Source organism: Cynocephalus volans, chromosome 2 (genome assembly GCF_027409185.1).
Source record: "Cynocephalus volans isolate mCynVol1 chromosome 2, mCynVol1.pri, whole genome shotgun sequence".
NCBI classification, from domain to species: Eukaryota; Metazoa; Chordata; class Mammalia; order Dermoptera; family Cynocephalidae; genus Cynocephalus; species Cynocephalus volans.
Window position 1 is genome coordinate 81,427,197 of NC_084461.1, and position 15,579 is coordinate 81,442,775.

The following is a 15,579-nucleotide window of genomic DNA, read 5'->3' on the forward strand; positions in this document are numbered from 1 at the left end:
AAATAAAAGAGGAATGTTTTTTTAATACAGGGGATGCTTAGGGGAAGAAGCCAGAAAATAGAAAGAATATTTAAAAGCCTGAGGCCAGGTAGTAGGAGGTAAATGTGATCAAGAGCTCAGGTACTTGCTTTAGTTGGGGAAAAAAAAGGCACATTGATCAGAGACCAATCAAAGGTTGTAGAGGTGAGTAGGGACCAAAATAATCATTGAGAATAGAGATGAGAAGTTAAAGTGCATTGGTGGTCTGCATTTTCTCAGAGAAATACAGGGGCAAGGCCATCTGCTAACAAAGAGTGGATGGGGTAAGGTCGGGAGTTGACCAAAGTGGAGAAGAATGGAGGAAGGAGCTGCCCAGAGATCGGACAAACAGTGGGATTATCAGAAGGCACAAAAGGAGAGCTGAGTGATAGCCTCCAGCTCTGCATACCAGAGTCTGGAGAGAGAGGCCAGGAAAGTGAGGGTGCACGGGACGTGAAACAGCAAGAGAGCTAGGCAGAGGAGGATGCTGGTGCAATGTGACAGAGGACAAGCAGCAGGCTCAAAGGAAGTGACAGACTGGGGGAAAGGACAGGACAAGAGATGGAGGGTTGCTGAGAGAACAGGAGAGACTGGAGGATTGGACTAAGATACGTAGTATCTTAGCCTATGCCACTTTCCACCTGCTTCTTTGAGCCCTTTGCATAAGCCCCCATTTGTCCAGTTATCTGGGGGCCACCTCATTTATCCAAGAATGAATGTCTTACTTAGAATGTCCCCTCTCATCATGTACAGCTAGCTTCATAAATTGTTCTACCTCAGAACATTCTCTAAAAAGTCTTCCCTGACCACCCTGTGTAGAATATATACCTTTTCATTACCTCATCTTCTTTCTACGTCCTTATTTTGCTTTGTTTTCTCATAGGACTTAACTCGTCCTCCAGTCTTTTTACATTTACTTTTTTTTGTCTTCTCCATACCACAAGGGTAGGGTCACTGAACGTCATTTAGAGGCAGTGTATGGGCACGTGCAGGGGTACCAAAGCCAGGTGGCCTGGGTTTGTATCCTGGAGGTGCTTTAATTATATATGTAATGTTGCTTGGCAATTTATTTAGCCTCAGTTTTCTCACTGGTAAAATGAAGATTAATAATAATAATCACCTCGCAGGGTCAGTGTGAAGATTAAGTGTGATAATGCATAAAAAAGACTTAGCAAAGCACCTTTCACACAATAAGAGCTCAACATACGTAAGGTATCAGTATGATGACAACAGTTACAAATAGTTTTTGAGAAGGATGACTATCTCAAAACTGACATGAAATTCCTGATAGTCTTAATGGTTGCCTAGCTACAGTTTTATTCTCAGACTAGAAAAAATAATGGAGGATCTAATAATAATGGAACGGCTATTTGGTGCTAAAATTTCTTTCTACAAACCACTGGCAATATAGTATTTTCCAGAACATTTCTGTCAGTACCTAAACTCTTTTACTCCACTGACAGTTTCTCAATCATACTGGTAATAGTAAGGTTATTTGGCTATAAGAGATGTTATGGCAGATGTTTATGGTCTCAGAGGAAGTGGGATCTGCATGAGCTTTTAATTCCACAGCAAGATCCCAAATTAGTTTCATTATTCTGGAGAGTATAACAGGGTGAAAATTGGCCCACAAGCCTCAATGGGGGAATGAAATTACGAGCTAGCTATTAGATAACCTCTAATGATGTTTTGGTATACCGTTAAGAGGGAGGATGCTCTAAATAATTCATAATGGAGAGTAAAATACAATCATATGAGTCATAGAATTATATTTTCCACAAGACAAAGAACTTAGATATAGCAAATTTAAATACTCCTTTAAAAATAAATAATTGTCAATAAATTGAAGCAGAATATATTTCTTCACATTCCTAAATTAGCAGAGTGTAGAGATAGCTTTGCTTAGAGGGAAAAAGTGAATTTGAGAAAATTCCTTGCCTTTACCCTTCCTGCAACATCAACTAACCCATGCCCCTTCCCTCTCATTGACATCATACTGCCTTTGGACTAACCACACTATCCTGCTTCAGCGTTCTGTCCTAGATTTCATTCTTTTTTGGTTCTCTTATCTATGCTTATGCTGCTCTTTCTTTTTCTTCTTAACAAAACTCATTGGCTCCTTGAGCTTATGAAGCCAGCTGCTAGAATGAAATAAGTCCAATGCATATCAAAAATGAGAACAGATGAGCTAAAAAGAGTTAGCTGGGTTTTATACTTCTCTTGTGCCACTCTGCTTTTGGCTGCCCTCCCAGGAAAACTGGGTCCCATAATATGATGCTAATGGAATAAACCTCCAGGATAGAATTAAGGTAGCCCAAGGATGTAAGCTCTATGGGGGCAGAAGGGTCAAGTCAGACTTCTTGTATGATCTGCATCTACCACGGTGCCTGAGCCATTGGAGGTGTTCAATAAATAAAAATACTAAGAGAAGACCACAGCCTCAGAAGAAGTTGAATTAGTTTGAAACTAGACTACTGAGACAGTACTAGAAACCTGGGACAACTGAGGATGTGTGAGCCAATGGCCCTAAAATCACAGACAACTACCTATAAATATATAGAGATAACCAAATTTAATCCACTTCAATATTTTAAACAGAATTCTAAGTCACTCCTTTGCTTTCAAAACCAGCATTATTACCAATGGGGCTATAAGTTGAAGCCTAAATGTCATTAAGTGAGAGAGATCATTGTAACCCACGGTAATGTAATATGTTTCTCCACATTTCTTCTGCCCCCTAGCTTGAATTTCTTATTATGAAAACAACTCTTTGACATTATAAAATGATGATTTGAGGTTAGAAAATTACCAGTACAATGCTTGGCCCATAGTAGGTCCATAGTAAATACGATGTAAAAAGAAGAAAGAATGAATGGAAGTCATTGTCAGACCCTGCATAGGGGAAAGGAGGATGAATTTGGGAGACCATCTGTGAAGAGCAGTCATGGATGGTACACAGCCAATGGACAGGTTGAGAACAGGACACATGGTGGAAAAATAAAATAAGACTGGACCAGAGTACAGCAGAAACCAGCCAAAGATTCAGGACATAGGCCTTCTCCAGACTGGCTCTCTTTTCCAGTATTTTACCTTATTAGGACCACACATAAAGCTGTTTGGTTTTGTGTAGACAAAGGAAGTCAGTGAATCTAAACAAAATGGCTAAGACAAGAATGTCACTTTCTGGATCATTTTGTATTCTGCCAGACTTTTTTTTTTTTTACATTTTAAATAGGTATTTTTATTTTTATTTCCATTCAGGGTATATTCATTTTTAACAGCTATATCGAGATATATAATACCACATATCACAAAATTTACCTATTAAGGTGCACAATGAGATGTTTTCTACTATATTCACAGAGTTGAATTACCTTCATCATTATCTGATTTTAGAACAGTTTATCCTCAAAAGAAACCCTGTACTCATTAGCAATCACTCCCTACTTACCACTCCCCTCAGCCCTTGGCAACCACTGATCTACTTTCTGTCTCTATGGATTTGCCTATTCTAGACATTTCTAATAAATTGAATCAAACATATGTGTCTGGCTTTTTTCACTTAACATAGTGTTTTTGACATTCATTTCTACTGCAGCATGTATCAGTATTTTATTATGTTTATTGCTGAATAATATTCCACTGTATGGATATGCCATATTTTGTTTTTCCATTTACCAGCTGATGGACATTTGGGATGCTTCTACTTGGTGTTATTATAAAAAATGCCACTATGAACACTCCCGTTCAAATATTTGTGTGGACAAATGTTCTCATTGCTGGGTCATTCCACCATATGCTTAACATTTTACCTAAACATACTCTATGCTTAACATTTTGAGGAACTACCTAACTATTTTCCAAACTGTGTCAGTCATTCTTGAAGTATAAAAAAGTTTTAGTTCAACCTGAAAAGACCTAACATTAGCTTGAAACAGAACAATGGACACAGCATTGGAATATCTTAGAATTTAGTCACTCAAAAGCCTTATGAGTGACAGACACAAAGTGGACCCCATGATGAGTCTGCTATTCCTTGGTTTAGTAATCAACATTCTGGCCTATTTCTGATGACCCCAGCCTTTGCCTGGTATGTTGTCACTTGTACTGAAATCTCACTCTTCCATGTTATTAAATGTTAGGACAGTCAATTTTCAAAAAGTTTCTACTTCTAGGACGTTTGATAAGACAAATCAAAACATTTTGGATATATAAAAATTTGTTATTTAATTTTAATGTTAAAAATGCTATCAGACTGTCATAAATTACTTGTGGGCAAATATTACATCTTGCTCACTATTGTATCCCTTGTGCTTAATCACAGGGGCTAGGGAGGCAACGATGTTTGTTGAATTGAAACTAAATTGGATTTACCTAAAATTCTTGGAATTAATTCTTAACTTGCTATGTACAAACTAAAAATAATAGTCTATGCAAGCAAATGCAACATATGTATCCACTGGGTAGGTATCTGTGCAAATGTGCGTGAGTATGCCTCTAAGTATGCAGTTTCTCGGCCTTTATGAAAGAAGTACAAGTGATAAGCATTTTGGAAAATACATGGTGAATATTTTATGTTTCAGCAGGTTTTTTTCCCTGGAGGACAAACCTAAAGCACTCCTTTTATAGCATTCTAACAGAAATCTATAAAGGTGAGTTAAAAAAGAACACACATTTTTGCAAACAGGTTTCATTCTTCCTGAAAATATTTTAAAATCATGTATTCCTGCCCTGGGATTTAGAGGTCCTGTGCTAAGCTCAGAAAGAAAAACATATTCAGTTGTCTGTCAGAACTGCAGAAATAAAGGCAGTTATCTTCCAAAAAAGCATATTACATAGAGTTACAAATGTCAAGTACAGTTTACAAAAATTCAATACTATCAATTTCTGATTGTTACCTTTCACCATTTTTTCAAAGCATATGGCTTAATTTTTTAATGTGAGATAGACACAATTTTTTCTAAAATGCTAATATGACAACTTCATATCCTGGCTGTGAAAAGAAGCTCAGTAAGTCAATACAGTTCTTGCCACACACATATATTTCTCCGTAGTTGGTGAGGAACATGCTGCCCTGTAGATTTTCTTTGACAGTACAAAGCAAAGTATATTTCAAGGGTTAGACTTATGTTCTAGAAAAACAATCATAATGTTTAAATCAACATGAATAAATAAAATTTCTGAAAATTTTTTGAACTGAGAACTATTAAAAAAGAATTAAAGTATATCTAGACTTTTGTTCATTCTTCAAAGCAATACAGCTGTCTATGTTTTATATTAAGAAAAACCAGAGGCAGTGCATGGTGTAAAATGTTCTGTAATTCTAGTTGAAATTAGCAATTTAAATTTGCTGAATGAGGTTACAGTGCAATATCTAAATGCACAAATCACAGAGATTTGGGTATTTGCATAGTTGTTAAAAAAATGTATCAAAAGGCCATAGGTTAACAATAATGAATGTATGTTAACACATTATTATCAAAATACGCAATCTTTGATAATAATTTATTTGTTTTACAAATGCATTGGGGGGTAAAAATTTTTCAATTCATCTGTGACAAACCATGAAATTCAATATTGCTCACCATGACCAATCCATGAAATTTGTCAACTTTGTTCCTGATTTTCACAGGGTCTTCCTCTTAGATGAAATGACCCATTGAACTACAAGCATAGCAATTTTTTCATCTGTGGTAAATCAGTTTAGTTTACCAGGATTTATTATGGGCTTTAGACTTGAGCTTTTTATGATTATGAACCATTATGTGTATAATCTCAACCTTATGGTGATTTATCTCACTATTTCTTCCTCTTTTTGAAAAAATTCTCCATTTCTCAAATTAGTTCTCAACATAGGTTGCCAGAAGGAAAAATCTGTAAACAATGGTTTTGTTGAAAGTCAGAGTAGGTGAAAATTATAGGGAAAATAAAATCAAAGTTAATTACCGTTAGAGACAAAAGTCTCTAAACTTATTGAACATCAAGATTTGCATATCACCTTTACCAGAATGTTATAAAAGGAACACTTTGCCTAATTTATCCTAAGAAATAGAAATATTATGTGAAATTTTTGCTATCTAAGAAACTAAGAATATACAATTAGTTCATCTTTCAAGATAAAAGTAACAATTTTGGAGGAGGATTTAAACAAAATGGTATTAATGTTTTATTATAGGATATATTCCAACCTCTTCTATAATATTACAAATTTGAATCAAATTAACCGGAAATCAAAAGTGGTTCAAAATTTTTAGATTTCTCTAAACTTATCTGTACAGCTAAATAAAATGTTTCACATTTTTAAAATGTAATTATTTATTTCTATTTCCACTTGCCATTATTAGCTGAGACACTAAATCCTAATATTAAAAATGTAATATTTAATCCTAATATTAAAAGTATTAAAATTGATGGAGATCAATTAAAAGTGTGGCATATTTCCAGATTGCGGCATATTTTAGAACCATTAAAAAATTCTTTTTATTAGTGCAAATCACTTTATATAAAATTTAGAACTAAAATATATTTTTAAAAGGATATAATTTCAACAGCAACTAGATATAATTTTCTTTTTCACAGAGTATCAGGCAATGACTGAGATAAACAACCCATAAACATATTTTGATTCATTTGAACAACTCAAATAGTGAAGCTCAAAATGCTCCTGATTGTAACGGAAGCTGAACAACTGAACAGGATTCACCGGTAGAGATCTAATACTTTTGGGGGACTAAATTATTTTGAGAATTAAGAAACCCCTATAGGTTGGTGTTAGTTTTATAAAGGGACCCAATTCACAATATCGAAAATGCACTTCAAAAAATTTCTATTTGCTGCTTCACACAATTCAATAAGTGGTATGAAAATAACTTCGTCAAATCATGTTATTTTATATGTAATAGCTAAAAATAAAATATACTTGATACTTACTTGTATAATTCTGTTAACGGTGAAGTCAAAATGACTAAGGTTGTAAACAGATTATTACAATGGGAATGAATTTTAAAAATTTTATCATCTATATACTCATGAGGATACAAAAGTTTCTGTACAGATGTACAAATTGGCCATAACATGTTCTCAGTGCATATTAAAATTGTTGTGATATCAAGCCTATTGGGAAAAAAAAAGAAGAAAATCATGTTAAAATAATCTTTTTTCTTAGCATATACATTCATGTAAATCTCTTCTACTAAGCATATGTAAGAATAGAAAGATTTGGTTAGATACCAGAGCTTCAGATATCAAAAACAGAGAGAAAGTATCAAAGATACCTTTTGAGTTTCCAGGTGTTAGATGACCCATAATACCATTATTTTTAGGGATGGTGAGGTCTATAGTGCTGTTTTTTAAAAAATGTTTACTTTGCAATATCAGGATTCTGTTCAAAAATCTCAAGAAACTGTCCTTGAAATTACAGTGAGCAAAAGAGAAGCTAGATGAAAAGAAAAATTTGCTATTATCCATACCTTTAGTGTAGGTAAAAAATTGATAGAACAATTCTCCTTACTGAAGTGTAAACTATCAAAAGGAAGTTACAAGCCTGGGTAACATGTTCTTCCAGCTAGTGGGAGATGAAAATAAATGACAATGGAAGCACAAATTTCCAATCTTAAATTAAATAAATAATAAATTAAATTAAATCAGAAATTTCCAATAATTAATAAATATGTGGAAAACATGCTGTATTATTTACCTTTGTTATAAACTTACTTCTTTGTTTCCATCTTTTCTGAGTTTTAATAGAAACCCAAAGATCTGTTTAAAGATTATTTTGGTATATGACTAAATTAAACAGATCTCAGTTAATTTCTCTCTCTTTTTTTCTTTGAAATTCAGAACTGAGGTAGAAGATGGAAATTTTAAAGTGAAAAGAAAAAAAATCAGCTTGAGGATCACTTAAAATGATATTTTAGCCTCAAATTCATTACATATATAAGAAATTTATATACTAATGTATAACGCATATTATATTTAAATCATATATATGGTTTTGGTTATTTGATGCTTGAAGGCCACTGGAACACTAAAAGCATCAATAATTGCCTTTAGGGAGGGTTAATGATAGTTTGCATCCACTTTCTCTAATTGCTAAGTAAACAATGACTAATCCAAGATATATGTACACATTGTACAGGTCAAGAGAAAACTTCCTCTTCACACTGAAGATTCATTAATAAATATCACTGACAAACTTTGATCAATATGAAGAAAAGACACAACAAATTTTATTATTTAATGTACTGCGAGCGGGCACAGCACAAGGGAATCACAAGAGAGTAATGTTCCTATTTTCCACTGGGGTACAGAGCTTATATACCAATCTCCATAGGGAAAGGGGAGAAAAGGGTATAGGAATAAATGATTCATAGGGGGTGCAATGGGCCTGGAGAACATACAATGGCTGGGTAAAAGTCTATTTGGCCCCTAGTATAGACAAAGGCTGGTAAATGATTTTCTTGGAAATACTGAATGGGACCAAAATAGAAGACAATAGTCTGTGTTAAAAGTTAGTTCAAGTGTGTTGACAGATTCCAGTCTTCCTTCCTGTGATACGAGTAAAGTTAATGAAAACTCAGGAAAGGACTAGAGGTAATTGTCTACTTCTTCGGCAGGTCCAGACTTTAAGCGCTGGGAGGGGTGGGGAAGGCAAGGGGGTGGGTTGGTGGGGAGGGCAGAGAGACCTTGAGGCTGCTTCTGTACTCCAGCATGTCAAAGCACCATATTTTGGGGTAACAGCTTTCTGTACCCCAACAACACACACACGCACACATACACAATCTGATTGACACAATAGTAGTTTTAACCATTCAATTAAAAATATTTCTGTATTTTATTTATGAAAACTAGAAGCAATAATTCTAGTTTTGCACGGCATTTTTATGCAACCACCCAGAAAATAAAAACCAAAAGTCTCTATATTGCAGTTAATTAATTAAATATACTATTTCATGAGTCAACAGTAAATCTGACTTCACAAATATCTCATAATGATTTGTCACCTCATAGTCAAAAGTGGTTTATGCTTCATATGGAAAAGAATGAAGGTATTCTTTGCTCTTAAAAGGAATTTTCCATCTATTATTTAGAGTTCAATTTTTCAAAAAAGCTTGGTCAGTAATTCAAAACAGCCTGTGCAAAATATGATATTTATGAAACACTGTAGCAGGACGTAAACGCCCTTCAAATTGCAGCACACTTTACAAGAACATGATCAGGAAATGATCTCTCCTGCCAAAAAAAAAAAAAAAAAAAAAAGCTTCTTATATCCGTAGGTTCTTCCTAAGCATATCTGAAAAACAAAATGTTTTATACCTAAAAGACAGGTCTTAATCACATTAGACAGAATATTTATAAAACAAAAGCCCTCTCTTCATATAGACCACTAGTGTCATGAAAACATATTAGTATAATATTCATTGCCTAGATAACTCATAAAATTGCACTATAATTCAGTCTTTGATTTAATACCCAATGACTGTTGCTTCTCATTTTCTGTGATTTCGCATTTTATTGAACTGGCTTTTAGCAATATATAATGAGAAGAAAAGAAAAAATAATGGAAAAGAGGGAAGAAGAAACAAATATATTTAAGGAGAAAAATGGTTAGACAAAGTAGTTTTCTTAATAAAGATAACTACTATATTTAAAGGCTTAAAAAAAAGAAAAAAAAAAACAACTAAAATTCCCTAGTTGCCTGGAAGCTCAAAGTCAAATTGACTGTTCCATCATGGCTGCTTTTTTACCTTTTTGGGTCCTTAATTTTCTCTCTTTATCTTATTAACCTCTGGGTATATATGTCTTAGATTACAAGACATCTTGAATCATTTTTTAGAAACAAGTGGGTTCTATACACAATTTTAAGAGAAAAAAGAGCAAAGTTATTTTAAGTTCCACATTTCCACTCAAATACCTCAGGATAATTGAACACGATTTCCTTTCAGATGTTAGAAACATGTTAAATATACAAGGAGTTATGTCATGAGATTCAGAATTATATTCTGCTTTGTACCAACTGATGAAAAAGTTTTCTTGAAAAGCAATGGTTTTCAGAACTTCAGTTACCTTATCTGTGGAGTTCTCTTATAACTGGGATGGGCCCGAGCATATCTGGAGGCCAGTAGACCCAAAGATTTCTCCAGCACTTCTGCTAGAATCTCCTGGGCTAACTTGGGAGGCAGAATGGTCCAGAGATCATGATGAAGAGTCCAGTAGAAATACTGCCACATCTGGAGTGAGAAGGAGCATCTTTCCCCCTGGCAAAACCACCACACATTAAACAATAGAACCACGTCTTCCAAAATGTCAGTTTGTTTCCTATAAACCTAATTAGTTCAGGCTGAAAGGAAATAGCTGGAGAGTTTGACATACTAGATGACCAAGGAAGATTTTTGACAAGATGTAAAACATCTTTACTGACAAAGGAACATATGTTTTATTTCAATTACAAGACCAGATATTCTAGGGTAAATCCAGACCACAAGCATTTGACCTAGCATATCCTTGATTTACCTCCTCCTGGCCTATGACTTAAAATTTACTTTTAAACAATCGGCTTTGTAGTTGCTAAGCAAGTTATGCTAGATAGTTTAAGATAGTGGACTTATTCTTCTAAAATTAAAATCTGTTTAAATTATTTAAGTGAGCATATTTTTCTGAGACTATTAGCATCACAGATAATTTTATAAATGTTTGAGATTTCATATTATAATGAAATGATAGGAGTAAAACTAAACTTGCATACTACATTCTCACCAACATTCACGAAACTAAGGGGGATGGGTAACTATTGAAATTATTACATTCGGCTATTTCACCTATGGCTTTTTAATAACAATACTAGCAACAGATACTACAGTAGTCTGATTTTGCAAGATTTTATAAAGCCTAGGCACAAATTATCATCATATCTTAGTATTTTTATGGCACTTCATACTTCCAAGAGGCCAGCTTTCATTCTTTTTTACCTCTTTACAGATCTTTCTTGTGTGACAAATTTTCCCTGACCACAGATGAAGAGCCAACAGTGGCCAAGGCCAACGGGAACAGGCAAAAAGAAGATAGGTCCAATGGATTTACAAGCATTAATTAGGTAACAAGCTCTCGGGAAGGTATGCTAATAGTTTGACCTTTTTTTAGTCAAACCAGATCAAAAGATTGTTTGAAATAGAAAGAATAGAATGGGTTCTACAAATATCATCCTGATTATGTAATACATAGAAAGTTAAACTAGTAAAACTTCCTATTTTATTTATAAGTAATTCTCTTTCACTTAAAATTTCTGCTTTGCCCACTACCTATATTTTTCAAACAAATGTCTTCTAAAAAAAATCTGTCATTCTCTTATACCAAAAGTTGATAGTTATTTATGCAGATACTCCTATTAGTATTTTCTCTACATATTATTCTTCTGTTAGTTTCTTTGAATATTAAAATATTTTGCAGTCAAGGTAATGATAATAATTTACAATTATGATCTATTTACTTTAAATGGCATTTATACATGAATAGAATTGTTATTCCCTGGGTAAGAAACTTGGGTGTAAAAATGTGAGAGTCAAGTTCAAACTGGAGGAGACTTTGGCCACTGGCTTCCGACTCTCCAATTAGATGTGTCTGAACTGTTTAAAAAAAAAATACATTGGGGCTAATTGGGTGGGGGACATGGGGTACAAATGCTTTTAGTGGTAACGAGTATGCTGCCAGCATGAATTTGGCCTTCACATCTTGGGCCCGAGTGGTAATGATCAGCTTTGTATCTCATGAATATTCATAACCAATTAAAAAATATATATATATATAAAAATACAAAATTAATGCTGAAGCAGCAAAATTATAGTTTCTTATGCTTTCTTTGTTGTGTTCTATGATAAGGGATATTTTTTAAACTAAGAAAGGACTTTTAAAGCTTATTTCTCTCACTCATTTTGTGTTGCATGTACATCAAAGCAAAACTGACCCTGGCTGATGTAGTGACTATTATGAATGATTTAAACTAACTTTCCCCATGGCAATAAATGGGTACTTAATATAACATGATCAATATGATTTCTCTTATTTTTTTAAAAATGAAAAACCAATTTCCTTAATTACCTTTTAGCAATAAATGAGAAAATAAAAATAATTTTAGGCACACAGATTTCTTCCCCTAAAAGTAAGAACTACTCATTTTTAAGACTTTTTAAATATAAACTTCATGTTTACTTAAAAAAATATTCCAAATTGGTCTTTGTTCTAACAATTCTTTTTAAAATGTGTACAACTTCAATGTATGTAAGGGTTTTCATTAAACTAAATGTGATTCATTTATTTTTCTGACCTGTTTCCCTATTTGTTGTCATTTCAAAAGTATTCTGCTAGTAAACATCTGTTATTTTTGCAGACCCACTATAATGTAAACAGATGTGAGCTTTTATTTAGATTATATATCAGGAAACAAGCAGCTGGGCTTTATTATAGAAGCCACTCAATATTATCTTTGAACAGACAATTCTTTATTCTTTGTCTATTGGAGAACACAAGTTCCTAAAATTGAGCAGATGTCAACTATATTAAAAGCTTAATTTTAAACACCCACTGGGCCATCTGACCAGCACCTCATCAAAGAGATACTGAACTCTTTGACTCTTTCAACCTCACAGTTGAGAAAATAGAAATAACCTATCTAGGGCTCACCTGCTATCACAAAACATGGGCAAATATTGCTCCATATCTTGCAAATTCTTTCACTATTTCTTTACTATGCTGTGCACATGGCAATAGTTTCCCCTGAGATCTCTATCCTACCTTTCTCCTCCGGTCAGGCACATATCATCTACTTTCCTCTCCAAACAGGCCTGCCAAAAACAAACTGGTTCTGTTTCACAAATCAGTTGGAAAAATGGGGAGAGGAAGGAAAACAGGGGTGCAGTAAGAGAGATAAAACTATGTCACGTACTCCAGTTGTCAAAACAGTTTCAAGTCTGTGCTATTTTTAGAAGGTTCTTATTTTTGGTAAGTAGAAAAGCAGTATCACTTTATTTTTCTGAGCATAAATAACAACCAATAACTCTGCAATTAAATTGTAACCAGTGACCATGTAAGTATACGGAAGCTACATTACCATGTAATCATAGGGTAACTATCTTGTTATTTCTGCTTTTGAAGCTAAAGCCTTGTCATAAGATCTAAGAGCTGCGTGTTACATGGTAATTTGTTGTTGTTGCTATTGTTTTAAAATACTTGGTAACTTCAATAACAGCTTCTCAATGCATCCACTTATTATTTATACTGTACAACTATTCTAGCTCCCAATTTGCATAACAGGAAACATAATACCCCTGTGTTGAACATATACTGAGATGATACCTGTTCTTCACAGAAAACATCATATGAAATTGCTCATTAGTACACTAACATATTGAAACAGTTTGAAACATGAGATGGATTCATTTTCAACCTCACTGTTTACCTCAAGGCAAATAAGGAAGCTGTGATGCTGCCCGGAGAGGGGAAGACCAATACTTTCATTCTTATCTCAGTCTACCAGCTGCACCATACCACATTCTCTGTCTCATTCTGCTCACTGCTACCACTACTGTTTGAAGTATGTCAGGTTTGGAAAACCCTTTACGGATGCTCTTGCAAAAAGAAAAACTATCTGGAAAGGACCTCTAAAGAAGAGAGGAAATGGCCTTAGAAGAAGTGGAAAGTCCTTTAAAAGAGCTTCTTATTAGCTGCCTCTCTCTGTTGTGGCAACATTTATTATGATACTAATTCAAACATAAATGGAACCACAGGAACCTTCAGTGCCAAGGAGGTGACAAGAGTGACTCTGCTGAATATAACTCTACTCTGTTTTTCTCAATACTCCATATAATAATTTGGACAATCAAGAAAAATGAAAATCATAAACTTAAATCCAGAGAAAAGGGTAAAATGGAAAAGCTAATGAAGCTGGCTTGGCTGTTGAATTTTTTTTTCTCAAACCCTGATTATCTTTTATTAAGATATTATAAATGTTTCACCCTGCCCTGAAATCAGCTTCAAGGACTTTCAAATATTGTGGTTTGTGTATAATCAATGAGATTGAGGGAAAGGAAAACGAATGTAGCCTGATGATGAGTAATTTTAATTGATCCTGGGTTTGGTTGCACCAGAAATCATTAGGCTTTAATTTGGTAGAAATTTGGGATTTCAAAACATGGGTTGAATGAAAATAGGTAAGCTGTAAATGATCAGATAGGTCTTAAAGTACACTCATAAGAATATACGAGAAGAAAAAAAAGTGTAAAGAATAAAACTGCTTAATAGAAAAGTATTTATCAAACACAGATGGAAATGCATAACAGAAAAAAAATGCAAAAATATCCACAACTGTTCTCTTTGGAAAAAAATACAAGGTTGTAGCATTTTGGCATTGTTATCTCTTTGAGTTTTCATTGTATCCCATTATATTCCAACTTGTTTAGCACTGTAACACTGCAGCTCAAATTAAGTTATTTTTACTTTTAAGCAGAAGGAGAGTTCTGATGTCTAATTTATTTCAGGTTTTTAAAGACAGTGTTTTTCCTAAATACAAATTCAATATTTAAAAAATATTATCGTAACAGCCTTGTGTGTTAGTAATGCCAAGCTCATGTTTCTAATTAGCCAGAAAGCAGGTAGGCAGTAAAACATATTTGTGTAAAAAGGAGGGATAGTAAACTTAACTTCACACCTCATAAAAAGCTTTGTAGTCATCCCAGTGGTGGCTCTCAGCATCCTGTAAAATGCTTGTAGCACAAACTCTGACGCAGTAGTCCGTAACCTGAAACTGTAGAGTGTTGATGAATTCCTGATATCGTTGGATAGGCACCAGGAATATGGGTCTGTTCAGAAGGAATGATCAAAGAGACAGAGATTTAAGGCCTGTGCAGTAGGAGGTAACAATCTCCAGTACTACAAGTGGTTTTGATTATTAGGTATCAATCATTCATTTCCTCCTAATGCTTAAGTCTGCATCCACATTCACTTTCCAAAAAGAAAAAAAAAAGCTGGTCTTTGTTTTGCAAGTCCTTTGAAAATGTACATCTGCTGTTCTACAAATGTGTATTTCAGTCTGAGACAAACTGCATTGTCAATACATCATTCGAAAATATAAGTATTCTTATTAGAAATCGGTGCATTAATTAAGCATTAGGTTATCGTTATTGCTAGAGAACACCATGCACTTGTCAGGACCAACTTTTATGAAGCCATCGCATGTCCCACAAACACACTCTCTTTATTTTAAAAAATTGTAATTTTGTAGATGTCAATTATCTCATAAAGTGTTTTAAAATATTCTACAGAAATAAAGTGATTTCTGGCACATTTTGTTTATAAATTCAAGTATGAATCACAACATGTGACTACCTATGAGAATAAAAGAAATATCATAGTTACATCCTACATCAAGCTAAATTTATTTTACTTTTAACTTTAGCTATTTATATTACACTGCTTTCTTTCATAACAAAGTTGAATAAAGAATATAGAATAGATTCTTGGAGTCACACTGGACTGCTAAGTCCACATGTTCCCTTTGCAAGGGGCTATGTT

At 33.9% G+C, this 15,579-nt stretch overlaps 1 protein-coding gene across 1 annotated transcript in view; it reads right to left on the reverse strand.

The window, feature by feature from the left end:
- The window catches only part of KIAA0825 (KIAA0825 ortholog), a 379,872-nt gene that overhangs the window by 264,508 nt on the left and 99,785 nt on the right, over window positions 1-15,579 (reverse strand). The window contains exons 9-11 of the mRNA XM_063087402.1: window positions 14,717-14,867; window positions 10,084-10,274; window positions 6,949-7,131 (exon numbers count right to left, since the gene is read on the reverse strand). Coding sequence (XP_062943472.1) covers window positions 6,949-7,131; window positions 10,084-10,274; window positions 14,717-14,867 — 525 coding nt within the window. The remainder of the gene's footprint in view (window positions 1-6,948; window positions 7,132-10,083; window positions 10,275-14,716; window positions 14,868-15,579) is intronic.